A 27158-nucleotide genomic window follows, 5' to 3' on the forward strand; every position below is an offset into this window, starting at 1 on the left:
TGAAATTCCGACATCTCTAGGTTCATATTTAGTGTCTCTGATTAATTTTTCTTTTATTTTTTAATTTTCTTAAATCTGGGACGAATCTTGGATTCGTCCCAAAATTTGGGACGAATCCTGGAATTCGTCCCCAAATCTGGGACGAATCCAGGAATTCGTCCCAAAATCTGGGACGAATCCAGGATTCGTCCCAAAATCTTGGACGAATCCAGGATTCGTTCCAGAATTAAAAAAATGAAAAATAAAATAAATATCATTTGGAAGGCCTAAATATGGACCTAGAAATTTCGGAATTTAATGAAATAAGTTTCTATGCGTTCATAATTTTTTCTTGATCATAAAAATATACTAATTCTGAATTTTAACCTAATATATTGAGTGTGGTGATTTTTTAACACGAATATAACCTAATGTTTAATAAAAAATTCACCATAGTCAATATAATATGTTAAAATTATGGATAAGGATATTTTTGAGATTAGGAAAAAATTAGGAATTCATAGAAACTTGTTTCGTGAAATTCCGACATCTCTAGGTCCATATTTAGTCCTCCGATTATTTTTTTTTTATTTTTTTAATTTTCTTAAATCTGGGAAGAATCCTGGATTCGTCCCAAAATTTGGGACGAATTCAGGAATTCGTCCCAAAAGTAGGGACAAAAATGACAACAAAATATTTTTGTTTCTAAAAAACCCTATATCCCTTAATCCCACATATGCTCTTTACCCGATCTCCTTCTCGCAGCGGCGGCTGAATCCTTCTCCAGCGGTGGCGGAATCCTTCTCCTGCAGCGGCGCAGGTAATCCCTCTCCCCTCTCCCATCTCCCCTCTCATCTGTGCGCGGCGCCGTGCCGGCCACACTTGGCCGTGCGTGGTCGCGCTTGGGCGCTCCTTGCCGCGCGTGGCCTCACCTGGCCGCCGTCGTCGTGCCTGGCCAGGCGTGTCCTCGCCTGGACGCGCCTGGCCACCGTCGTCGTGCTTGGCCGCTCGTGGCCGCACCTAGCAGCGTGTGGCTGCTCCTGGACTGGGCTGCTCACCTGGCCGCCGTCGTCGTGCCTGGCCAGGCGTGTCCTCGACTGGACGCTCCTGGCCGCCGTCGTCGTGCTTGGCCGCTCGTGGCCGCACCTGGCAGCGTGTGGCTGCTCCTGGACGGGGCTGCTCACCTAGCCGCCGTCGTCGTGCCTGGCCAGGCGTGTCCTCAACTGGATGCGCCTGGCCGCCGTCGTCGTGCTTGGCCGCTCGTGGCCGCACCTGGCAGCGTGTAGCTGCTCCTGGACGGGGCTGCTCCGGTGGTTTAAATTCCGATACAGTACTTATCCGCTGTTTGTATGCTTATCCAGTTACAATGATGATTGATTTTGTAACCTTGATTCAATCAACTCATTTTAGGTCAACATTTTATGTTATTTCTTTGAACGGTAAGAATTTGGACTTGCTAAGTCTCAGTAATTTATTCATGCATTGAATTTGTGCTTTCCATCAAATTACGCCTCTGATTTCTCATCTTATCTCCTAAGTAGAATGATAGTTGGCTTGATTTTGTGGGTTCGGCTTATCAACAAGAGTCGTCTACTGAAATTGATCATCATTCATGGCCAAAAAAATAACATTTATAGCTACTAAAAGAACAAAGTTTAGAGAGACTAAAATGCTAGTGAAAAAAGTACAAATGATTTATTATGTTAAGGTATTGACTAAATTTGTAATTTTGTTTGTGCAGGTCTCGCTCGGTGTAGTTGGAGGCACTCGTATCATAAAGCACTTTTGTAGATCTTCCCCGTGGTATTCTAGCCTATCTTTAATATGCAAACTTACCAAACTTATATCTCACCGAGTTTTTTATATACTGTCTCAGTTATAATTTTATTTATTTTATCAGTTAATACATTGTATTTGTTCCTACAGGTCATTAGAGGTGACATCTAATATTTTTTTCCCCTCTTGTTCTACAAGCTATTTGAAGAAAAATGGTAAGTTTTTGAAAGTTCCTTTTTATGAATCAAATTTGCAATTTACTTTATCTTATATTGGAATTTTTAGTTCCGCTCTAAGTCAGATTCCTCCGCGTGACGATGATGATGATGGCGACGATGATAACGATGATGCTGGTGATGCTATTTCATGATTTTAATTATGTCTGATGACTATTTGTCTCATAATTAGTGTTTTATACATTAAACCATGCCATGTTAACTTTTCTAATTTTTATTTTATTTAATATTGTTAATTTGTTTTTAACAGGTTTGGTGAGGCGAAATATGTATCGGAGAAAAAAGTAAGTATTAAATAACACACTCGTAGTTGAACATGTTAGACTTTTAATTATATTTATATATTTTTAAATTAGTTATATTTGAAAAGTTAAATAAAGGTATCTTTTTATATATTTGTTGAAATTTGATATTACTGCATTATTACTTCAAATTCCAAATTATGATTAGAGTTTGCCTAACAACCAAGTAACTATGAGTACTTAAAGACTAGTATCAACTAATTGCTCATATATTAGTTTGTGCTTTTTTCATTTCAGACATTTTCATATTATAGGAATTTTAAGAATACATCTCATTCTCTCTATGTTTGATGAAATATAGTATTTGTAAAACTTGTTTGATAAGGTGAAATATGGTATATCATAACAATTTGATACAAATGAAACTGTTAGAATTGTGAGATTGTTAGAATTTAAGTTATTATCTTTCTGGTTACACATGATCTGGTTTATTCGTTTGTTTGTATGCAGGAAGAGAAGAGTTGATGGGGATGAAAGCTTTTGTGGAGAAAGAAGATGAGTTGATGTATCTTAGTTTTTTTTAAAATTTAACTCCTTGTTTAACTTCTTGGATTATTAGACTTTATAAATATTTGAGTGTTGAACTTGTATAATATTTTGGAGTCGTTTGAAGAAGATGTTGAGAACTTTGAATTTGTTGTATTATGATTTGATTTCAATTATTAATATATGTATCTGAAATAGGATGTGTTGAATGTATATATTGTGTTATTTGTGATATTGTTAATTAGGATGTGTTGAAAGTCTATATTTTGTTATTTGAATTTGTTATATATATTTTATTTGAATTTATTGTAGAAATATATAGTTGCTGGATTTTTTTTTTTAATTTAGGAACGAATTTGGCAACGAAAATAATTTGTTCCAAACTTATCCATTGATAATTTTGCAATAAAAATATTTTTGTTCCAAATTTCGTCCCAGATTCTGGGACGAATATGCGGATTCGTCCCAGAATTTGGGACGAAACTGCGGATTTGTTCCAGTATTTGGGACGAAATTTGGAATGAATATTTATTTTTTAAATGAAATTAGTATTTTCGTTGCCAAATTCGTTGTAAATTTTGCAACAAAAATAATATTCGTTGCAATGTGTCATGAAAATTAGCAACAAATTTGGCAACGAAAATATAATTTGTTGCCAAATTTGGGACAGATTTGGCAACAGAATTAAATTCATCCCCGAATTCGTTGCTAAGTTTGCAACAAAATAAATTTTCGTTGCAAAATTGTATAGTATTTTGGGACAAATAGAGTTTTTTGTTGCAAAATTGGCAACGAATTTGGGGACGAAAATATTATTCATCGCCAATTTTGTCCCCAAATTCGTTGTCAAATTTCCAACGAACAAATATTTGTTCCAAAAGTTGGCATCAATAATTTTGGGACAAAAATATTTTCGTCCCAAATTTTGTCCCTAAATATTTTGCAACGAATTTTTTTTTCAAATTCGTCCCAAAATTTGTCCCAGAAGCCTTTATTTTTTGTAGTGTTATTTTCATATTAATTATCACTTATTATTTATTTAGTTTTCTATATAAAATTTAATTATCTTAAATTTTAATCATTTTAAATCCTTATATATATATATATATATATATATATATATATATATATATATATATAAACGCCCTATGGTATGGGATCGACATGTTCGGTGCTTACTAGTGGTTCAGCTTGCGACTAGCAGGGTCTTCAGCTCGGGCTCTTTGGTCGACTCGCTGACCTGTCGCCGATATAGCACTACAAGAAAATCCTCATTCAACAACACTCAAACGACAACAGTTTTATGCCTTGTTTTACCTTTTAACAACGGTTTTAACAAAAACCGTTGTCTTTTAGTAGTTTTTTTGGCCTACGACAACGGTTTTTAAAAACCATTGTCTATTTATGCTTTTTTGAGACTACAACAACGGATTTTAAAGGCTACGATAACAGTTTTTGAAAACTGTTGTCTATTTGTGTTTTTTTTGTGATTACGACAACGGTTTTTGAAAACCGTTGTCTATTAAGTGATGTTGAATACTGGAGTTTTTTTTTTCCTTCGTCGTTTTCCCCCTTTGCCAATTTTTGCCGCCGCGTTTTTTCTTTCCCTCTCCCCAAAATTTTTTACCGCCGCATTCCCCCTTTACCTTCTCGATCCCTAAGCATTTCCATCTCTCTTTCCTCACAATCTCTCACTCACTGGAGCAATGCAGGAGCAGCAGCAGCCGGGAAGAGCAATCGCAGGGCGACAGCGAGGGTCTAGATCATGGGAGCGTGTGCAACAGATCCGACCACGGAGGATGACGTCGGGGAACAAGGCAGCGACCTATGATCGACGCTAGACGAGACTCGCCAGAGATCGACCATGGCATCTTTCACCCTGCTCCACTCCTCCTCGCCTCCTTTTTCTTCCCTCCGACGGTAGTCAGTCACTTACGGTTCTGTTACTTTCCACTACTGTCTCTTCGTGTTTTCATTCCGCCATCGTCTTCCTCTTCATCGATCAATCATGGCATCTTCCACTGTCATCGGATTCATGGGGCTCGACGAGCTCGGCTTAGAGATAGCTTCCTTGCTTGTCAAGTCCGGGTTTCGCCTCCAAGCATTCGAGGTTTTTCTCTCGGTTTTTATTGCTAAAATTCTATTTTGGCCTTTTCTGTTTTCTTCTTTGTGCAATGGCTCCATTTTATTTTTTTAAATCTTTGTTTATTGATGTGGTTTAGTTACTTCATGGTTTCAGATGGTCGAGTTGTCTCTGATGAGCAGGTTCGTGGAGTTGGGCGGAGTGAAGTGCGCAAGCGCTATGGAAGCTGCAATGGGTCAGTGAGTAATATTGTTTTCTATTACTGGTTCCTCCAAGTTGTACTATGATCTAGTTGCTAGAGAATGGTTATTAACCCTTTTCTAGTGAAGCGACTTGTGAAAAATATCAACATGCATTGCTGTTGAAGCAAGGAAAAACCTGGCCATCCAAAAATGTTTGTTAATTTGGGAGAGAGCACTTCCTCAATATAATCAGCACAATCCCACTATTCCATGTGAGATTATGGGTGTGGTGTACCTTAACTTCTATAGTTTCCCTTATGCTCATCAATGACTTAGAGTTTGGCTAACTGAGTTGGAGCAATTCCATTCAAAATGGCTACTCACTTGAGATTGAAATGTAAGCACTAAGGGGATTGCTGCACTCTTCCACGTGGAACAATGGGCGAGGAGCATCAATCCCCTCATGCTCATTTAAAGGTGCATACAGGGGCACCTTCTTTTCAAGCATTCCATATTCGATACCATGCTACATAGATTTTCTATAGTTCTATATTACCAACTCTTAAATTTAATTGGTTCATGTTTTTTAGCTCTGAAGTTTATTATGCACTGAGGTTTTTCTCTAAATGAAACACTGATTTTGAAAACCATCATTATATGCGCTATTCTTTAACTTATTGGACAATAGTTCACTTTTAAATCCATTGGTATAGCATTCTAACTAAATTGAAAATGGAAGATCTACTTTTTTATAAGGTGTTACAACATGGTAGCGATATAAGCTTCCACCTGTCTTCACTTGCATTCATTTGATTAAGTTTAACACAGAAAAGTGAGTTGAATCTAGTTTCATCTTGCCTCACATTGATAAGTCAGCTTCATGATCATGACTAAAAACCAACTTTTTTATAGAAGCAAAGTTAGTTTTTAATCAATAACAACAAAAACTACATGTCTGAAACATGGAAATCATACTTCATGTGGTTGGGTATGTGATCATGAATCAAGCGTATGATGATATATCTTGGATATCTCTGGCTAGAAAATTTAGATTGTTGTTTCTTTTATCAACTTTGTGTTAGTAGCTCAACGTGTAATATTGTCTAACCTATCTTCCCTAATAAAAAAGATTGCATGAGGCACTAAATATTAGGACACAAGGTGCAGGTTTCAATGATGGAAACCATGACCTATTGCAAAACTTGGTCATGTCTCAAAACCCTAAACATAGTTGCCTAACCTACGTTCATGGGCACTTTTGTGCTGTCTTAGAACAAGGTCTCAATATAGATGTGTGCAACTTGCCCCCTAATGCATACATAGAAGACTAGCAAGATCTTTGACCATCTGTTGAGGATTGTTTGGTGTAGAGTCATCCCAGTATTTGCGGTTGTATACTATGTGGTTCCAAGTTGGTAAGCACAGCCTTGTGTTGACTTTAGAGATTGAAAATTGATGTAATTAGCATGTTTTTCTGGTGCTATAATCCAATGATATAATTTATTCTTCCAATGTGAGTAAACATTGTCAGATTCCTTTATACTCCTTTATGTATTAGATTTCTTATGAGTATTTCTGATTGCCTTCTCATTTTTCTAGTCGTAGAGATCGAGCGGATCGAATAAATACTTGCAATGCCGAATGGAAAGGTTAGTTTGCATCTAGTTTAGCTTTTTCCCTCTTAATGGAACATTCTTAAGATAGAAATGAGTGCAAAATAAGTCTCTTAATATCTTAGTTGTCTCGGAAGAAGTCTATTGTGTCACTTGTGTTGGGCTACTGTATAATTTGAATACTTAATTCTATATTTTTCCCTCTGCTTGACGTTATAATTGTTCCTCTTTGAAAGTGCCCTTAATCTTAGTCCTTCATCTCCTATTGACTTTATTCACAGATTATTAGTCTTGATGAAACGCATACCTCTTGGGCGCTTGACAAATAAGTAGATTAGAAATCTTTGTTTTCTTAAACACACTAATAGTTTTATTTTGTTTCCAGAAACTTGATGGTGAAACAAGACCTATTAGAGCTTAGTTTATGCAATGCTACAACAGATTTATCCGAGAATCCCTTGATCCTTCCTTTGAGATAATAATTGTTGATTAAGAATCACCCACTAGTGGGAATTACATGAAGCCCTTGATCAAGTTGTATTCACTGTTGCTTGAATAAGTTGATTAAAGTTGCAAGTTGAGCCTGCACTTTCACTAAGACTAGAAATTTTATCCTTTAATCAAGTAGTAGCTTCTTGATGGAGTTTATTTAGCATATGAAACTCATTTAAGATTTATGTCTGTTGTTCAATGCTTTTTTGACCTCATACTTGTTATAATTTTTGGTTTATAATGCATTGGACCTTATTTAACATTGTTTAAATTTTAAAGTGTGTATTTAAATAGATATATAACAAGTAGCTTTATTGAAGAAACTATAGTGCTAAAGAGGGACATTATTGCAGTCATTCAAAGGTTCAATATCCAAGTTAGCAATTTGACTCAAGTAAGTTTTACAATAGCTTCTTTATATAACTATACTTACATGTTAGATTTCCCCTTGAATTGTTGTCAATCAATAGAATAATGATGCAGTATTTTTGTCAATATAAACAAAAATACATATTTTTGTTCGTACTGAGTTTTTAGGTTGAAACTATATATGCGATTGTCAAAAAGAATAATTTTTTTATTACATGTCAGAGATGATGATCTTTATTACTGATCTTTCGTTGTTCATTCCTTTTTACTATCTTGTGATGGACTAACTTTTCCACCATTTTTAGAAGAAGTGTGTCAATTTCAACACTGCTCCATTTTTTTTCAGGATGTCCTTGGAAAGTCTAGTTCAACTGTTTATGCCATTGCATTGTTAGCCTCTGGACAGAGCTCTACAATAACTGGTACATACGCTGGGCCATCATGCAGGTGGTAATTTGATAGGAAACACAAAGATTGAACTAATGTATGATATTCGTAATCTGTCTTTACCCAATTCCCAATTCCCTTGCAGGATTTTCTAAACATGAAGATGAAAAATGGCTGAGGAATCTCATGACTCAATCAATCGCAATCACTCCAAGTCTCATCGTGTCCATCATCGATGGTTCCTCAGGAGCCGGACGGCTCATCATAATCTCATCGGTACTATTGATATTTCTTTTCCAAATTTCATAATCTTAGTATTCAAAAGTAATATAAGTGCGAGAACAGGATTTTTGACACAACATTTCCCAAGTATCAAAATTCTCATTTATGTAATGCAGATGGTACTATCATTTGAGTTGCCATTTGCACTCTTACCTCTTCTCAAATTCAGCAGCAGTCAAACAAAAATGGGACCTAATAAAATCTCAATATATGTAAGTTTACTCAGATAATTTATATTTGCAAGTGATAATTAATAGAGTAAATGACTATATATATTTGCTGTGTAGATCATTGTGGTGTCATGGATTCTTGGTTTGCTTCTGGTAGCAATCAACATCTACTTCTTAAGCACCAGCTTTGTCAGTTGGATCATTGATAGCAGCCTACCAACAGTTGCTAATGTTCTCATCAGCATCATTGTTTTCCCTCTCATGGCAGTGCACATTCTTGCTGTGATCTACTTAACCTTCAAGGAGACTGAAGTAACATTCGTCGACCCATTCAATTCTTCACATGTTAACATAGAGAGTGGTGGTTCATTTCAAGTTGATGGAATGAGTATATCTGAAGTTGCACCCATCAGAGAGGATCGTGCAGATATTGCCCTCCCTGATTAGATAATTAAGGTTCCAGTTACTCGGATGTTGGTACTGATTCCTTCATAAGTTAGTTCTTCTTCGGCACCAACTTCATATTGTTCATTAGTTGTAAATAGAGTTTATTTGTATTAGGATAAATTTTATTTGAACATGAGATATGTTTCCTCTTTTGTAATTGTAATTCTTGTATAACTAACATTTTGAATAAGATTGATGTGGGGAATATTCTTTCTTAATTATGATGCTTTATTATATATTAAAATTGAAATATGATATATTGGTATTAAAAGATAATAATTTAAAAGACAACAGCTTAAAATCATTATTGTTGTCTATCACCCTCAAAGACAACGGTTAAAAACCGTTGTCGTAGCCCCAAAAATGGTTGTAATTGGTAGAAAAATGCTCTAAAAAACAACGGTTTTAAACCGTTGTCTTTTCATTCAAGGACAACGGTTTAAAACCGTTGTCTTTTCATTCAAAGACAACGGTTTAAAACCGTTGTCGTAGCCCCCCACTTTTAACAACACTGCCAATTACAACGGTTTTAAAGGGCCTACGACAACGGTTTTTAACCGTTGTCTTTTAATGTTTTTGTTGTAGTGTAGCTAGGTTGTTCGACACTTGACAATTGACTACTATCTCCTATTGCTGCTATCTCCTGTTGCTGCTGCACCATTTTTTGCAGCTTGGACATTTACTCTAGCATTTCTTGGGTTAACATCACGGTGGTGAGTCGTTCAACGCCCTCCATCTTCACGTCTTGGATGTAGATGAAGCTCCCACAGACAGCGCCAAATATGATCCTGTCCGAAAGCTTAGAAGATGGCTAGCTGGGAACGTGGCTCTAGTGTTGACTGGAAGAAGACTCCGCGTTGTCCTGCAAAACCAGGAGCATTAGTGCCGAGTTAGGGAAGAGGTCGCCAGTGTTGGTCCTCCGACGCTTAAGTCAATGATCTATGTATGAGGAGAAGAACAGTAAAAAGATTGTAGCAATGAGCGTGTTCAAATGTGAAGCATGACATCCCTTCGCCTGTGGATGAAGCCTCCCTTTTATAGTGTCATTGTAGTGTCTGTGCACGCTTCCTAAAGCATATGCACATTTTTCAAAGTTCCTAAGAAAAGACAAGTCGAAAAGTGTCTTTAAATGAGTATGTAAATCTCTGATGTGATAGGCTATAAGTTTCTAAAGTAGAATTTGGCTGTAGAACATTTTCTGTTATCAGCAGCACAAACTTTCAAAAGAGTACTATAAGTCGTGTATATGGGTTCCACTGTCGGCCAATAGGGGATAGTTTAGTCGGGACGCCACCAACTCAGTCGTACCGCTAACTATTGACCTATTCTTCACTCGACCTTATTGTTATCAGAGGGACGTATTATGCCCAATCAAACATAAGATTCAATCAACTAAAATATAAACACATTACTATACTCATTGATCCTACCCCGAAGCTGAGCGAACGGCTACCGAGAAATACAGATGATGTGGACCTCCGTGTGCGGTGGAAACGCCTTGCTCCTGCAATCACAAGTCGTTAGTGCCAAGCCGGGAAGGGTTCCCTGCGACGGCCCTCCGACGCTCAAGTCACACAACGGTAGGGAGAAAGATGAAGGAAAATGAAGAAGTGAGTGGTAGTGCTTTGAGACGTATATGCGCGTACCTCCGCGGGTGACTGCTCCTCTTCTTATATAGAGCTTCGATGGGCTGACTACACACTTCCCGGGCGGACGTGACTTCCCAGGCTTTCCTCAATAGCTAACATCGGGAAAGGATCCCTGACACCTTACTTTAACAGGGCGGACGCATTTACGCCAAAGCGGCGCAATCTTCTTCCGTACGATTTCCTGTCTATTCGCGCCGTCAGCCGGCGACATTGATTCCCAAAAGGATGTTAAGACATATTTCCCTTCCCTTCTTAAATGTCAACCGCTAATCTGATGGTACTTCCTTTGATCTATCCGACCAGCCCACTATTTGGCATTCTATATATATATATATATATATTCCGATCGGCTCGGACCTCTTTCTCTCAGCCTATCCTAGATTCAGCCCAACTTCTTTGAACTCTTTAACCTGGTCAGGTTGTGGGCTCGGCCTTACCATCACGAGCTCCTTCTGCCGCTCGGCCCATTGGGCCTGCCGCTCGGCTCGTCTCTTAGCTGACCGTCCCTTGACTTTGATGACCATCCGATCGTTGAACCTCCTCAGTGGTGAGCCCCCCTATGTCATCGCCGGATCACTCATATTTTAGATAACTTTACAATACTAACTTAAATAAATGTTATGGAAAATTACAATCGTGCTACCTCGATAGATAATCCATCATTAAAAAAATAGAGTAGTAAATGTTTTTCAATTTTTTTTGAAGCTCTCCTTTAAGAGACTAATTACCTGTCAAATTATATTGATCATTGATTAATATATATGTTCAGTACTAATGTCTGAATGGTCAATATTTAAAAAAATAAGCAACAAAATCAGCAACAAAATAATAATTTAAATGATTATCTTTTTAATTTATAGCTGCCTAATTTCTTATATATATATATATATATAAATATATAATTCATTAGCCTTCCAAAAACAATTTTTTTTCATCATGTTGCAGCTTATGCATTTTAATTTTGAAAATTCATTTAGTTATAACCAAACAAATGACGTAAAATTGATTATAAAAGCAATGGCAAACTTGAAACGAAGTCGAATTCATCAGTTCCTTCAATCATGTCTCCTCTTCTTCAATTTCTTCTTCTTCTTCTTCTTTCGCTGCTCTGTTTTTCTCATGACTGCGACGCACAAGTTCCAGTCTTTGCATGCGACGTGGGCGCCAACCCATCCTTGGCGGCTTTACCATTCTGCAACGCCACCCTGGATCCTCTCTCTCGCGCCAAGGACCTGGTGAGCCGACTCACTCTGGCGGAAAAGATCAGTTTCATAGGCCACAAAACCGTCGACACGCCGCGCCTCGGAATCCCCGCCTACAACTGGTGGAGCGAGGCGCTGCACGGCGTGTCCTTTATCGGCGGCGGCTCGCGTTTCTCGAACTTAGTCCCCGGCGCCACCAGCTTCCCCCAAGTCCTCCTCACCGCCGCCTCATTCAATATCTCTCTGTTCGAATTAATTGGCGAGGTGGTATCGACAGAGGCGAGAGCCATGCACAATGTGGGCCACGCGGGGCTCACCTTCTGGAGTCCCAACATCAACATCTTCAGAGACCCGCGGTGGGGAAGAGGGCAGGAGACGCCCGGCGAGGATCCCATCCTCACCAGCAAGTACGCCGTGGCCTTCGTCGCCGGCTTGCAGCGCAACCGACATGACCCTCAGAAGCTCAAGGTCGCAGCTTGCTGCAAGCACTACACAGCTTATGACGTAGACAACTGGAAAGGGGTGTCGCGTTTCACCTTCAATGCTATAGTACGTACTTCATTGCATTGCTATATATACCTTAATTAAATAGTTGTGCCACAAATATGAGATATATATATGTGGATGCGACGATGAATTAGGTGACGGAACAAGATATGGCAGACACGTTCCAGCCGCCATTCAAGTACTGCGTGACCAAGGGTGCGGCAGCCTGTGCCATGTGCTCCTACAACAAAGTCAATGGCAAACCTACATGCGGTGACCCGGACCTTCTCTCTGGAGTCATCCGAGGACAATGGAACCTTAATGGGTAAGTGAATTGATCATCACCTATTTTGATCAGCAGCCCTAAATTAAATCGGTCCATAGATATGGAGGGAATAATTACGGTTTAACATGATGTCCCTTCTACTTGCTTGCTTGCAGTTATATTGTTTCCGATTGCGACTCGGTGGGTGTTATGTACAACGCTCAACGTTATACAAAAACTCCAGAGGAAGCAGTTGCTCTCTCCCTTAAATCAGGACTCGATCTTAACTGTGGAACTTTCGTGGTCGAACACGCTCAAAATGCTGTCGCACAAGGTAAGCTGTTGGAGGCTGATGTGGACAAGGCCATCACCAACACTTTGACGGTGCTGATGAGGGTCGGGTTCTTCGACGGCGATCCCAGGAAGGAGGGTCCGTACGGCGGCCTGGGACCCAAAGACGTCTGCACGCCATCGAACAAGCAGTTGGCTCTCGAAGCCGCTCGCCAAGGCATCGTCCTCCTCAAGAACCAGGATAAAATACTACCCCTGAGCCCAGGGTCCTTATCCATGGCCGTGATTGGCCCAAATGCTAAGGCCACCTCAAAAATGCTCGGCAATTACAATGGCCTTCCATGCCTTTACGTGAGCCCTCTGGATGGGCTATCGGCCACTGTCAAGACCATTTACGCACCAGGGTGCGATTATGTGACCTGCAACGCCACGAGCCTTCACTTGGAGCCGGCAAAGGCTGCCGCCGCCCAGGCCGACGTTACCGTCCTCGTCGTTGGCTCCGATAACACTGTAGAAGCCGAGGGATTGGACCGCGAAACCTTGCTATTTCCAGGATTACAAGGGCAACTCATAGACGAGGTGACAGCAGCGTCGAAGGGGCCCGTGATCCTCGTCATGATGTCCGGAGGTCCCTTTGATATCAGCGCACAGCTGGCCAATCCCAAGATCAAAGGTATTCTCTGGATAGGCCTCCCTGGTCAGTCTGGAGGACAGGCCCTTGCAGATGTAATCTTCGGTCGATACAACCCTAGTAAGTATCTATATATATATACACAATCATTTTGTTCTTTCAAATGCATGCTGACAACCCAGTCTAACTCTTACACGTTCTCAGGTGGTAAGTCGCCATTCACATGGTACCACGAGAGCTTCGTGCAGAACGTTCCCATGACGGACATGCGCATGAGGCCAGATCCAGCTACAGGATACCCTGGTCGAACTTTCCGTTTCTACACCGGAAAGCCACTTTTCAAGTTCGGTCATGGGCTCAGCTACACTAAATTTACCCACCTCCAAGTTCAAGCCCCTCAGACAGTCTCCCTCGCCCTCGGAGAAGAGCACCCATGCTATTCGGGAAATTGCAACTCGATCAGTCTCGCGTCCGCTACTGAGCGTTGCGCGGAGATGAGCTTCGATGTGCGGTTGCAAGTGCACAACTCCGGTGACATGGCTGGGAGCCACACGGTGCTGCTCTTCAACAAGCCGCCGCGTCTGCACAATGCGCCCAAGGAGCAGTTGGTGGCGTTCGAGAAGGTCTTCTTGGAGCCTGGTCAAAGGAGCAGTGTGGCGTTCAGTTTGGACGTGTGCAAGGACCTGAGCGTGGCGGATGAGAATGGGAATTGGAGAGTGCCCTTGGGGTCCCACGTCCTGAGTGTAGGTGACTTGAAGCATACCTTTTCGTTGACCGTTTAAGCAAACGATTCACGCTTAACGACCTGTATTCTCTCACTAATTGTATGAATGCTTCGAAATAATGTTGCACTTTTGTGTTAACGAATAAAAATCCTGTCTATTTGGGTTTCATATGTAGACACAATTACACTTGTATTTTTTTTTCTTTGTTTGAGCGATAAAAATATATCAAAACTAAGATAGTTACGTTAGATGTTTATCAAACAGTAGATATGAGTCTCAACTTTGAGAAATATCCTCTCATTATAAGCCACTGTACCTTCAAAATGAAATCATTTCTGGTCTTACCATATAAGAAAGATTATACAAGTTATCACTAAATAATAAGCCTTCTTCAACCAACTTTTATCTCAGAATTGTCTCCAAAAAAACTCTAAACAAAAATTTCACTATGCAGATGACTGATCGGATGCCAAGTCATTCTCGAACCTTATCCTAAAGTTGTCTCGTGATAAAATATGATGATTTTGTAGGATCGAGGTGAATCACATTTATATTTAAAACTTATCTTTTATTTTAAAATTAAGTACGCAACGAAAAAATTAAATAAAAAATAAGAAAAATGAATACAAATGATTAATTTGGTTCGGAGCCTTTTTCGACTTCTACTCCATGGCTCCAAGTCCATGATCATTCGAATCGTATCGTTGGACAATATACCATACACCTCTTCTAGAATCGTCTGAAGAGGAAATCAAATACAAGTATAAAAAATAGAAAAGTATAACAACCAACACTTTCCTTTTAGATAATAAAGTAAACGACTTTAATTAAAATTACTAACTCAAAAGATATAGAGGTGGGAGTGCTCGTGTGTCGATGTCAGTCTGCCGGTAGCAGTCTAATGTCTCAGAGCAGTAGCGCAACAGTAGAGTATATTCGAAGCAGCAAAATAATCGTCTGAACTTGTGTAGAAGATTTGTTTTTGCTACTAGTTGAACAGGACTTTTAAGAACGCAGGCTCAACCCGTGTTGAAGTCTAATATGAGTCTTCAAATTTTAAATGAGCATAACTTTTGACTCGAGACTCAGAATCATGCTTTGTTTGTTGTCACACGTGCAGAATTTGAAAATCTACATTTGTTATCGGTGTAACCATAATTGTCAATTTTCAGCCTCAAATTCTGACGTTTAAACCCTTTTAGGGCCTTTTTACTATTTTTGATAATTTTTTTGGGTATTTAGTGTAATTTTTATATTTTTGATATTTTCTAGAGAAAATTTGTCTTGATCCATGTCTTATTTTGAGTTAAGGTTGTTAAGTTAATTACTTTCTTTTTCGGGTAAAAATCTATTTTCTTTCTTTACAAGATTGAAATTAAGATCCGTTAATTGTAATTTCTTTCCTTATTTGAGTCTTAGGTTGTGGTTTAATCACTATTCTGGATAATAGTTAACCCCTCAATATTGAGATAATCACTATTGAGGAATAATTGTAATTTCTTTCCTTACAATATTGAGGAATTAACCCCTCCAGTTTTAATAAAAAGTTTCCTTCTGGAAAGTTCCTCTTCTTGTCTTCTCCTCAATTTTTCTTTTCGTATCAACTTGTAGGATAATCACTATTCTGCCCGACATCATTTAAGCACTATTGAGGGCGCCTCCAACCTGATCTGAAGCGCCTCCAAGTGCAAATATGATCTCATGGATTTCGGACTGGATAAGCTCCGCGGCCTATGGTCTTTATCCATGCGAGGGCTCCTTCCAGGCGCTCCGAGGCGGCTCTACGCCACGCTCCAGGGCACCTCTACGCCTTTTCGTGCGGGGTCTTTGTCCAAGGCATCCGACGCGCCTCCACTTGAACAGGAGGCGCCTCGAGCACTATTCACCCTAGCCATTATTTGAGTTGTTCACTCCTGTAAATTTATGTTAGCCCAATAATAAAGAGTAACCTACAAAATAGAGTTAAAACTCTTATAAAATAGTATTATTAATTAGATCCTATTTTCCCAATACCTAGATCTAGTAATGATCTTAGTTTAGATTTTCAAAATAGACCTAAACTAGATCAACACCTACAGTCCCATCAGGACTTGTCCTCACTGGATCACTGATACGAGCATTTTGATGCACTATTTTGGCTCTTATACTTAGTATTTTTACCCTCTCATATGCTTAATTCCACATTTATATCATGTTTTACGAGTTGAGATTTATTTGGAGCATTGATATAATTTTTTATATATTTTATGGTATTTTATCTAAAAGGTGCATCTTGTTTTGTAGGGGAGTAATTTGGACCATTGACCAGGATCAAATACTCTGAGGGTTCATCAAGAAGTGGAGCTTCAATTCAATGTGATTCAAGTCCAATTTCAAAAACCCAATCCAATCTAAAAGCCCATTCTTAAAACCCAATTCAAGAGTCCAATTTCAATCCTTATTGGTTATTGGATCCTGATCTCACTCAAATTTCTCAACCTAAAATCCAAGATCCAAAACCCGAAACCTATTCCCCTTAGCTCTTCTCTCATTCAGATGAAGAAGAGATATCCTCTCTGTTCGTGTTTTCTTCCTCAGCTAGGGTTCGCGACATCACCCCCACCAGTGACTTCCTCCCTTCTTCTTCCTCACCATTGGTAGGCGACTTCTTTCCTTTACTGTCGCCGGCCAGCCTTCCATAGTTCATTTCTTTGCTTCTTGATTCTAGTGGCGAGCGACAATAGACTCTTGCAGGCGGTAGCATGCTTTGGCAGTGAGCTCTGATCTTCACCTCGCCAGAGAGGGTTTCTCCGATGTGATCTCCATCGTCCGGCTCCCTTCTGGCAGCTCCACCTTTTGGGGTTCAGCGGTAGAGCAAGGAGGCAACGGCGATGGTTCTTCCATTTCACAACATCTCCATCTTGAGTCAACTTCTAGCGAAGGGGTTCTTCGTTGGAGGATTCATCTCACCATCATCGTTGTCGAAGTATGCAACAATCCGACAAGCTTGTGCTACTGTTCATCGGAGTTCGGGGTTCGATCGTCGAGTCCTCGTGTTACGACGAGGGTAGTCTTTGGTATTGGAAGTTGGAGTGTGGATTGTGGCGTTGTAATTTAATTCTGTTCATTGTTGATGTTTGTGTTGAATTTTGATTCAATGCTTGTATTGAGCTTAATTTCCTATGCTTGAATTGCATTGTTCTTGTTTCATTTATTTCATGCATGTAATGTGTTTGATGAAATGCTTCTTCTAATTGTTAGGCTTAGGTTTTGTAATTTCTTAAGTTCATGTCTTCATTTAGATGATTAGATTTTTGTTAATGCTTAATTTCATAGATGCTTCCTTTAGGTTAGATAGGGATTTCTTTACTTGCAACGTCTTTTATTCATTAGGGTTAGTTTCAATACTTGCACTGTCTTACATTTACTAGATTAGTTTTCATTTAATGCTTTGTAATTTCATTTCTTAGTTTAATTGTGTTGATGGTTAAACCATAGCATAGAGTGGCAATGCGTCGTGGATTAATTGTTAACACTTAGTTAGATTTTATTCCAGCATTAGATTAGTTTCCTACTTGCTTCGCTTTTCATTTGATAGATTTAGAATTAAAATCCAAAACCCCTATTTTCATATTAAAAACTCCAAAAATAGAAATAACATACAATCCTAGATTACCATCCTATCGTTGTTTTCGTTGAGAGCCAACCTAAGTCATTTCTATACTGCATTAGTGTAGTTAGAGGGGGTTCAAAACTTAAAATTCTTTTGATATCGTTTCACGACACGAAAAAACACGGTTATCAAAAATTGGCACCGTTGTCAGGGAGAAGTAGCGGTGTTTGGTAATCTTAGGATTATTTTTCTGTTTTCTCTCTTTTCTTGTTTCTATTTTTTGTGGTTGCAAAAATTCAAAAATATTGTTGGGGGCTTAATTATTTCATCTCTTGTATGCATGTGTGTTATCTTGTATATTTTCTTGTGTCTTTTGATGGTATTTGCATAAGTGTTTCAAGTAAGACCAGAAAATCTCTTGTGTGTTATCAGTAGTTCCAGAGTTTCAGTGTGATCAGGATCTCAGATTTGATGAGTACTATGGAGAACGACACTGAAAAGACTCTCAAAGAGTTTTGGGCACCAGATTTGTCAGTTAATTCATTTTGCATCAGATATTCTGATTTAGAGGCAGACTTTGAGTTATGGCATATTGTTCATTTATTACCGAAATTTCATGGACTTTCTAGTGAATATCCAAATAGACATTTGCAAGAACTAGATATGTTGTGCTCTTCATGGAACCCACTTGGCATATCAGGAGATGATGTTAGACTTAGAGTATTTCCATTTTCAGTAGCAGATTCAGCAAAAGATTGGTTATATTGTCTCCCACCCAACTCTATCATCAGCTGGATCGAGATGAAGAAAGTATTTCTGGTGAGGTTCTTTCTATTGGAATGCGTTGGCCGGCTATAAGGAGGGTTGAATAGCCTGCACAAAAAGAAAACTACCCTTCTCAAACTTTCAAAATAACACTTGCATAAATAAAGTAAACAAATAAAACTGAAAGAAAAGGCAAGGAGATTTTTACTTGGTTACAACCGGGGAGGTTGTTAATCCAAGGAATGAGTCGCACTAGAATCTCCTTCAGGCGGAGAAGCCTCTTACAACAATGGCGTACAAACAAATAGAAGCTAAACTACTAAAAGTAAGCACACAAGTGTTGAGTACACAATTCTTGAATTGATTGAAAAGCTTCTGGACTAAGGCTGTATTTATAGCCTTGGTCGGGGCGCCTAGAAAGGTTCCAGGTGCCTGGGAGGGGATAAAATTTTATTCCCTTTGCAACAGATCACGTTTGACCGTGAGTAGATGAAGATTCAATTCCAGGCGCTCAGAATGGCTTTGGGCGCCCGGACCACTAAAGTCAACAAAAGTTGACTTTTGGTCCGGGCCCTCTGCTCCGGTGCTGCTCGTCTCGGTCCGAGTCTTCCGCTTCGGCTCCGCTCGCTTGGGTGATTTCAGTCAACCGAAATAAGGCTCACCCGAACCCAATTTCGGCCTTCTCGAGCAACCTTCCACTCCGACTTCTCGTCCCTCGGAAACGTCGCGCGCCTCCTTCTCGTCCGCTCGTGTACTCTTCCGCAGCACCTCGTACCTCAGACGCACCGAGCTCGTCGGCTCTCTCCCGTGCAGTCCTTCTCGTTAGCAACGTCTTTTGCTCGGCTCCCTGTGCTCCTAAGCTCCTGCACACTTAGACACAAGGTTAAAAATACGACAGGATCTAACTTAACTTGTTGATCACATCAAAACAACCTTGGGGTTCCAACAATCTCCCCCTTTTTGATGTGAGCAACCTAACTTAAGCTAGGGTAAATAGACATAAAAGTAAAACAGATAATATTGTAATAAAGTACAAAAAAGATAGAAAATTGTAGGCTACCTCCTCCTAGACTTATACTTTTCTTTCTCCCCCTTTGATCACATAAAAAAAATGGGGTTCCAAGAAAACTCTAAGGGAATAATTTTGAAAACTTTGAAAAAAAAATTCTAAGTTAAAAATTCTACCCTTAATCAAATTTAAAAAAAAAATATTTTTGAGAGATTTCCACAATGTTAAATTTTTTTTTAAAGCATTTATCTAATTTTAATGCTTTATCAGAAAGTTAATTAAACATTTCATTTCAATATTTTGGCTTCCAGGCAGTGGCGAGGCACTAGACCTTCTTGGTTATTGGAGCAACAACCACTTTATTAGACAAAACCTCATAAAGAAATTTAACGTTTAATTTTTCTCGCTGAAAGCGCTAAGTCTAATTTTAAATTTTAAGTTAAACACGACTTTGGAACCCAATATAGGTTCTAGCCAACTTGATTAGCTAAGAATTTCTTAGGGACGTATTTCTTTGAAATATTTCTAATCTGTCCCTTATGATATCTAAAATACCAATTTAAATTATTGAATTTTCTAAAATTTGTTTTATTTGAACATGCATGATTTTTCAAGTCATTTACTTGTCTTTTCAAAATTTCATTTTCTACTTTTAATTTGGCTAACTCTTCTAATAGACAAGACTTAGCTAAAATTACTTTTAAATTTTTAATTTATTTTTTAAATTTACAGCAATCCTTAGTTAATAATTTAACAAATTTAAATAATTTGTCGGGAGGAAGAGATCATACTTGACTTACCTTGTCGATCTCGTTATCCGAGTCTCTCCCTGAATTGTTACTCTTCCGACGTAGCTCCCCCTTCATCGATGCTCCTTTTAGACGAGCTTCAATCGTAGTCCTCGTCTTGATGACTTGCCATTAGTGCAAGTCCGGAGAAAGCCTCGACTTCCGATTCGGATGATGTATCATCCCACGTCGCCTTTAAGATCTTGTGTTTTTGGACAGATTTCTTTCCTTTGTCTCTGTCCTTGTTCCTTAGCTTGGGGCAGTTGTCCTTGACATGCCCTTCTTCATTGCAGTGGTAGCATCATATCGTCCTTTTCTTTCTACCCTGCAGATGGTTAGTTTTTCTAGATTTATAAAGTTTCTTAAAACGTCTTACCATCATAACCATTTCTTCATCGTCGAGAGAAGACTCTGACACAGGTTCGTCTCTCGATGCTTTGAGGGCAATGTTGTACTTGGGCTCCTTCGTACATGCACATCTTAATTCATGCACTTTAAATGTGGAAAATAATTCTTTTAAGGAAATAGTTTCTAAGTCCTTAGATATATAAAACACATCTACTAGTGATGCCCATTTTGAATTTCTAGGAAAAGAATTGAGTGCGTACCTTAGCGAATCTCGGTTACTTACCTTTTCTCCCAGATTCGAAAGTCCGATGATGATTTCCTTAATTCTTGAGTGCAGATGTGCAACTGTTTCGTCTTCTTCAAGTCGTAGGTTGGTGAGCTGGTTGCGAAGTAAATCCCATCTTGCAAGCTTGGCTTCGGACGTCCCTTCATGCAGCTCAAGGAACTTTTCCCACAATTCCTTTGCTGAGTCGTAGTTGCCGATCCGGTTGACTTCTTGTGGCGGAAGAACGCTCAGTAGATGAAATTCTGCTTTGCCGTTTGCCACGTGTCGGCCTGCTCCTTTTTTGTCCACTGGTATTTTTCTTTACCTTTTAGTGTTGTAAAACCAAACTCCATTATTAATAATAAATCGAAATCGGTTTTGAAAAAATACCCGTATTCACTTTTTCCAGCTAACGAATTCCCCTTCGAATTTTGACGGGTAGATGCTTGGTCCGACCATTAATTCGATGCTTTGTTCGACGGTTAGTCCTCTTGAAGCATCCTAGCTCTGATACCACTTGTTGGAACGCGCTGGCCGGCTAGAAGGGGGGATGAATAACCTACACAAAAAAGAAAATTACCTTTCTCGAACTTTCAAAATAACACTTGCATAAATAAAGTAAACAAATAAAACTGTAAGAAGAGGCAAAGGAATTTTTACTTGGTTACAATCGGGGAGGTTGTTAATCCAAGGAATGAGTCGCACTAGAATCTCCTTCAGGTGGAGAAGCCTCTTACAGCAATGACGTACAAACAAATAGAAGCTAAACTACTAAAAGTAAGCACACAAGTGTTGAGTACACAATTCTTGAATTAATTGAAAAGCTTCTGGACCAAGGCTGTATTTATAGCCTTGGTCGGGGCACTTGGAAGGGTTCCAGGTGTTTGGGAGGGGATAAAATTTTATTCCCTTTGCAATGGATTGCGTTTGATCTTGATCTGGTTAAGATTCAATTATGGGTGCCTGGAATGGCTTCGGGCGCCCGGATTGGTCTGAGAACTCGGAATGGTTCTGGGCGCCCGGACAACTAAAGTCAACAAAGTTGACTTTTGGTCCGGGACCTCTGCTCCGGTGCTGCTTGCCTCGGTTCGGGTCTTTCGCTCCGGCTCCGTTCGCTTGGGTGATTTCAGCCAACCGAAATAAGGCTCACCCGAACCTAATTTCAGCCTTCTCGAGCAACCTTCCACTCCAGCTTCTCGTCCCTTAGAAACGCCGCACACCTCCTTCTCGTCCGCTTGCGTACTCTTTCGCAGCACCTCGTACCTCGGATGCACTGAGCCCGTCGGCTCTCTCCCGTACCGTCTTTCTAGCTAGTTGCGTCTTATGCTCGACTCCCTGTGCTCCTAAGCTCCTGCACACTTAGACATAAGGTTAAAAACATGACAGAATCTAACTTAACTTGTTGATCACATCAAAACAACCTTGGGGTTCCAACACTTTCTTGCTTCTAGGATCGAAGGTATTCGGAGGAGTATTTGTGGAATTCAACAATTTACAGGAGAATCATTTCAAGAATATTAAGAAAGATTTAAAAGACTTGTTTCTAGTTGCCCTTAGCACCAGATAAGCGATCAACTACTGCTTATATACTTCTATAAGGGATTGCTTTCCATGGACAGGAGTATGGTTGATACAGCTAGTGGAGGGGCTCTAGTTAACAAGACACCTACTCATGCTAGAGAACTTATCGAGATTATAGCTTCAAATTATCAGCAGTATGAGACTAGACCGATGATTGCTAAAGATGTTCATTCCTTTGCCAGTGTATTCCTGATCAGGATCCAGTATCAGTAGCCTAATCCTCAGTATTATCAGACTCATCAATAGGATAGGTATAATTCATTTGCAGGATTCGGGTATGGGAACACACAACAAGGAATTTCTGAGTGTCCCCAATCTTACCAGCCTTACTTTCAACACCATCAGCCTGAGCAGGATTTTAGGGAGCAGTCACAACTATTTTGGCAACAACAAGAAACACAATTCCAGGAAAGAACACATTCATCGACATAGTTACAGTTGCTATCAGATCAACCTACTGCATCAATTCCTGAGGAGATGGATTGTAGAGTTTGTGATATTCCTGACTTTAATTCTGCTACTTTACATGACTCTTCTAGTTTTTTATTGTTGGTGCGGTTAGCGCTAACAGTCTAACACAGGTTTTGATGAATGACAAAGTAGGTTAAGTTTGTTTCATTGTGATCTAACACTTTTACTAAGTGTGCAGGAGAAGGCCAGCTAGGTCGACGGGCCGACCGGATAGCTGACAAGAAGCCCAGATGGATTGACGGGATGACTGGATGTCTGGCACGAAGTTCAGCTAGGTCAACGGGTCGACTTGATAGTTGGCACGAAGCCTAGACTGGTCGACGGGCTGACCGGATGTCTGACACGAAGTCCAGCTAGGTCGACAGACTGACCTGATAGATGGCACAAAGTCCAGATGGGTTTACGGGCCGACCGGACATCTGGCAAGTTAGTTAAGGTAAGTCACTGGATGAGAGTGACTATAAGGACATGTTCTCGGGTAGGGAACTTAGGCGCCGATCCAACTTAGAACCATAACGGAACTTTAAGTTGAGATCTTGACTAGATTCTGGTCTCGGTGAGACGGAACCTAATTACTACTCTTCTTCTATTGTGCTAACTTCTGTTTTGCAAGGTAGTTTAAAATATTATTTTTGCCTCGGACTAACTCTTTCTTGTAGGAGAAGGACATTCTGGAGAAAGGTGGTCCGAGCGCCCGGAGGCAAAAATTCTATCCTCTCGTCACGGGGAGCGCGCTGATTGGCCGGACCTATGTCACGGTCTGGACACTCGGAAGGAATTTGGATGCTCGGAGCATCATATATAAGGAGGTCTTGCCCCGAAGCAAAATACAACTCACGACTACGTCTTCCAATGCTTGCCATACTGCATGGTGCTCCTACGATGAAGCTTCTCCAACAATGTGTTGCTTTGTATTTCCTTAATTGTTGTCGGTATTCCATTTATTTGGCATTCCTGTACTTTAATTTTGTAATCATCTTTTCAAATTGCTAGTGGACTGCCCAACGAAAGCACTCGACGAGTGCGGGCCTTGGAGTAGGAGTCGACCAAGGCTCCGAACCAAGTAAATTGGTTCTTGTTAGCATTGCTTTTATTCTTTTCCACTGCGTACTTTCTACGAACATTTTCGATTGATATTTACCTCCTATCAACTTTCACGATCCAACAAATGGTATCAGAGTAGGTACCGCTCTGAATTGGTGCACCCACCAATCAGGCAAAGGGAGTATTTTTTTAAAAGAAAAATTAGATATCGTTTTTGCTTAAAACGATAAAGAGTAACCTCGAGCACTATTCACCCTAGTCATTCTTTGAGTTGTTCACTCCTGTAAATTTAGGTTAGCCTAATAATAAAGAGTAACCTGCAAAATAGAGTTAAAACTCTTATAAAATAGTATTATTAATTAGATCATATTTTTCCAATACCTAGATCTAGTCATGATCTTAGTTTATATTTTCAAAATAGACCTAAACTATATCAACGACTACAGTCCCATCAGGACTTGTCCTCACTGGGTCACTGATAATTAGCATTTTGATACACTATTTTGTCTCTTATACTTGACATTTTTACCCTCTCGTATGCTTAATTCCGCATTTATATCATGTTTTATGAGTTGAGATTTATTTGGAGCATTGATCTTATTTTTTCTATATTTTCTGGTATTTTATCTAAAAGGTGCATCTTGTTTTGTAGGGGAGTAATTTAGACCATTGACCAGGATCAAATACTCTGAGGGTTCATCAAGAAGTGGAGCTTCAATTCAATGTGATTCCAAGTCCAATTTCAAAAACCTAATCCAATCTAAAAGCCCATTCTTAAAACCCAATTCAAGAGTCCAATTTCAATTCTTATTGGTTATTGGATCCGGATCTCACTCAAATTTCTCAACCTAAAATCCAAGATCCAAAACCCAAAAACTATTCCCCTTACCTCTTCTCTCACGTGGAGGAACAACAAATCCTTTCTGTTCGCGTTTTCTTCCTCACGGGCTAGGGCTTGCGACTCCTCCCACACAACGCTTCTTCTTCTTCTCTTCTTTGTCACCACCGGCAGGCGTCTTCTCTTCCCTTGTCGTCGGTCGGCCAACCCTTGCTACCCTCTTCTTCTCGATTCCAATTGGCGAGTGACAACAAGAAACACTCGACGGAGGCAGCAAGCTTCGGTAGCGATTCTGGTCAAGCTCAGCTCATCGGAGAGGGTTTCTCCGATGTATACCTTCTTCCCTTGAACCCTAGAGGCCGACCTCAGCGGGTTGCAAAAGCTAGGTATTCAAGGTTTGGTGGTGGCAGCGAGCTCCGACCTACTTCACCTCGCCAGAGGGGTTCTCCGGTGTGATCTCCACTGTCTAGCTTCCTTCTGGCAGCTCCACCGTTTGGGGTTTAGGCGGTAGAGCAAGGAGGCAACGACGGCTGTTTATCCCATTTCACAACATCTCCATTTCCAGTCAACTTTCATCCGAGGGGGTTCTTCCTTGGAAGATTCGTATCATCCTCGTTGTTGTAGAAGCAAGCAACAGACGGCTAGAGCTACTGTTCACCGGCTTTAGGGGTTCTGGAGTCGAGTCTTTCATGTGACAACGAAGGGTAGTCCTTGGTAATTGAGAGTTGATGGGTGAATTGTGGTTGGATTTGCTTAGTTTTATTCATGTTAATGTTTATTAATTTTGTCAATTTGCTTGTGTTGATGCTTCTTGTTGAATGCTTGTAGAAAATTTGATCCTCCATGTTTACTTTGCATGTATTTAGTTCAACTTAATTCATGCCTACAAAGTGTTCGATGAATTGCTTCAGCCAATATTTAGGTTTAATTTGATGCATTTTAGTTTGTTTAATTATTGTTTTATCTTGTTCTTTTAATTTAGTTAAGTTATAGTTTTGATTGAATGCAATTAGGATAGATTAGTTAAGGTTTCATTGCATGCTTTAGGTTTCATTATATGCTTAGTTTTGTTAATGCTTTACTTCATGTTGTCTTTTATTTTTTGCAATTGTAGTTAGGATAGATTTAGCTTTTATTACTTGTATTGTCTTTCATTTATTAGATTAGGTTTCATTTAATGCTTTGTAATTTCATTTCTTAGTTTAATTGTGTTGATGGTTAAACCATAGCGTAGAGTGACAATGTGTTGTGATTAATTGTTAACACTTAATTAGATTTCATTCAAACATTAGATTATTTTCCTAGTTTCCTACTTGCATTGCTTTTCATTTGTTAGATTTAGAATCAAAATCCAAACCTCAGTTTCATATTAAAAACCTCAAAACTAGAAATAACATACGATCCTAAGTTTATCACTTACCGTTACATTCGTTGGCGGACGACCCAAGTCATTTCTATGCTACATTAGCATAGGAGGAGTTTGGTACTTCATTGTTTGATGCCCATTTCATGACAAAATTGGGTCATAATCAATCACTTTCCTCCAATGACTTACCTCACTAACCATTTGTTGTGCTTGACTTGCCTTTTGACCCATCGGTCTTCCTACTAGTTGTTTGGTCCCTAGACCCAACTAGACTTCGGCCAACTGTCAGGCCCCGTGGACCCAGCTGAACTTTTCGTTAGATATCAGGTCACTCCTTGATTAATCTAGACTTTCCACCAACTATCAGGTCCAATAGATTTAGCTGGATTCAGCCTGATGTAAGGTCTTCCAGATCCGTCAAGTCCTGCACACTTAGTAAAAAGGTTAGATCACACAACATCTAACTTTTATCTACTTGTCATTCATCAAAATCCGAGTTTGATCATTGTTACTAATTGCACCAACATATTTGACTCCACAACTTGTTGGCATAGGGAGCACTACTTGTGAGGTTCAAACGCCAATATATCCACTGCCCACAATCGTCGGTGAGCAAGCATCCAATAGCAAAATCGGTGCTTGGGTCGGGTAACAGGCTGACTGTCCATACAATTGGCACCCAAGAGACAACCGCTACTTATGGTTGGAAAACCCTATAGACATTAGTTGTGCCATTTTTCTCAGCTGGAAACTATTCCCAAAACTTCATGTTGGTCTCCCCATAGCCTTCTTCTCGTTGCACAATTTGGTCATGAATATAAACCAACTTTTTTTTTTATCAAAGGGGAGGTCGACGCTTTGCATTATCACCGTAAAAAATCTACACCTCTTAGGTAATGGTACTGATGCGCCCAATGAACCCATAGTGAATCCTTCTTAGTTTAGATGTTCCATAATGTCTGATATAGTAAAGTGTTGTTCTATGCACGCAAGTCCTAAATTTCATAGCTTCTTCGTCTTTGGATAAACAAATAGTCT

General features: G+C 39.6%; 2 protein-coding genes and 1 long non-coding RNA gene across 26 annotated transcripts; all 3 read left to right on the top strand.

Annotated features, from left to right (window-relative positions):
* Positions 1-695: 695 nt before the first annotated feature.
* LOC122046746 lies at positions 696-2908 on the top strand. 3 transcript variants are annotated; one of them, XR_006130377.1, is made up of 6 exons: positions 696-799; positions 1721-1782; positions 1906-1970; positions 2041-2135; positions 2242-2275; positions 2744-2908. It is a non-coding gene; the product is annotated as an uncharacterized LOC122046746 (long non-coding RNA). The 3 variants fall into 3 exon arrangements; XR_006130375.1 differs by having other exon boundaries at positions 2242-2908; XR_006130376.1 differs by having other exon boundaries at positions 2041-2108; positions 2242-2908.
* Positions 2909-3938: 1030 nt separating this feature from the next.
* On the top strand, positions 3939-9002 carry LOC122046765 (metal transporter Nramp5-like). Of its 22 annotated transcripts, none has more exons than XR_006130387.1 (8): positions 3939-4889; positions 5019-5521; positions 6644-6693; positions 7429-7543; positions 7865-7965; positions 8051-8181; positions 8304-8399; positions 8475-8760. XR_006130387.1 is itself a non-coding variant. In XM_042607627.1 (8 exons), exons 1-6 carry the CDS (start codon positions 4607-4609, stop codon positions 8058-8060), a joined length of 597 nt encoding a protein of 198 aa, XP_042463561.1. In that variant the 5' UTR covers positions 3939-4606; the 3' UTR covers positions 8061-8181; positions 8304-8399; positions 8475-8760. The 22 variants fall into 22 exon arrangements, 8 of the variants coding, with proteins under 8 accessions (XP_042463561.1, XP_042463569.1, XP_042463577.1 ...); XR_006130389.1 differs by having other exon boundaries at positions 7444-7543; XR_006130390.1 differs by having other exon boundaries at positions 7479-7543.
* A 2926-nt stretch (positions 9003-11928) lies between these two features.
* Positions 11929-14110, top strand: LOC122046756 (beta-xylosidase/alpha-L-arabinofuranosidase 1-like). The gene is made up of 4 exons (XM_042607615.1): positions 11929-12204; positions 12297-12466; positions 12583-13448; positions 13533-14110. Exons 1-4 carry the CDS (start codon positions 11944-11946, stop codon positions 14108-14110), a joined length of 1875 nt encoding a protein of 624 aa, XP_042463549.1. The 5' UTR covers positions 11929-11943.
* The last annotated feature ends 13048 nt before the right edge of the window (positions 14111-27158 follow it).

The sequence above is a fragment of the Zingiber officinale genome, chromosome 1B (assembly GCF_018446385.1).
Source record: "Zingiber officinale cultivar Zhangliang chromosome 1B, Zo_v1.1, whole genome shotgun sequence".
NCBI lineage: Eukaryota > Viridiplantae > Streptophyta > Magnoliopsida > Zingiberales > Zingiberaceae > Zingiber > Zingiber officinale.

Excerpts from the sequence above, each read along its gene's own strand:
- LOC122046765 (XM_042607627.1), top strand. The coding sequence starts at position 4,607 with ATGATCGACGCTAGACGAGACTCGCCAGAGATCGACCATGGCATCTTT. Across the intron at positions 4,890-5,018 it reads TTCGCCTCCAAGCATTCGAG|ATGGTCGAGTTGTCTCTGAT; the intron begins GTTTTTCTCTCG and ends TCATGGTTTCAG. Across the intron at positions 6,694-7,469 it reads TTGCAATGCCGAATGGAAAG|AAACTATAGTGCTAAAGAGG; the intron begins GTTAGTTTGCAT and ends GCTTTATTGAAG.
- LOC122046756 (XM_042607615.1), top strand. The coding sequence starts at position 11,944 with ATGCACAATGTGGGCCACGCGGGGCTCACCTTCTGGAGTCCCAACATC. Across the intron at positions 12,205-12,296 it reads GTTTCACCTTCAATGCTATA|GTGACGGAACAAGATATGGC; the intron begins GTACGTACTTCA and ends ACGATGAATTAG. Across the intron at positions 13,449-13,532 it reads CTTCGGTCGATACAACCCTA|GTGGTAAGTCGCCATTCACA; the intron begins GTAAGTATCTAT and ends ACACGTTCTCAG.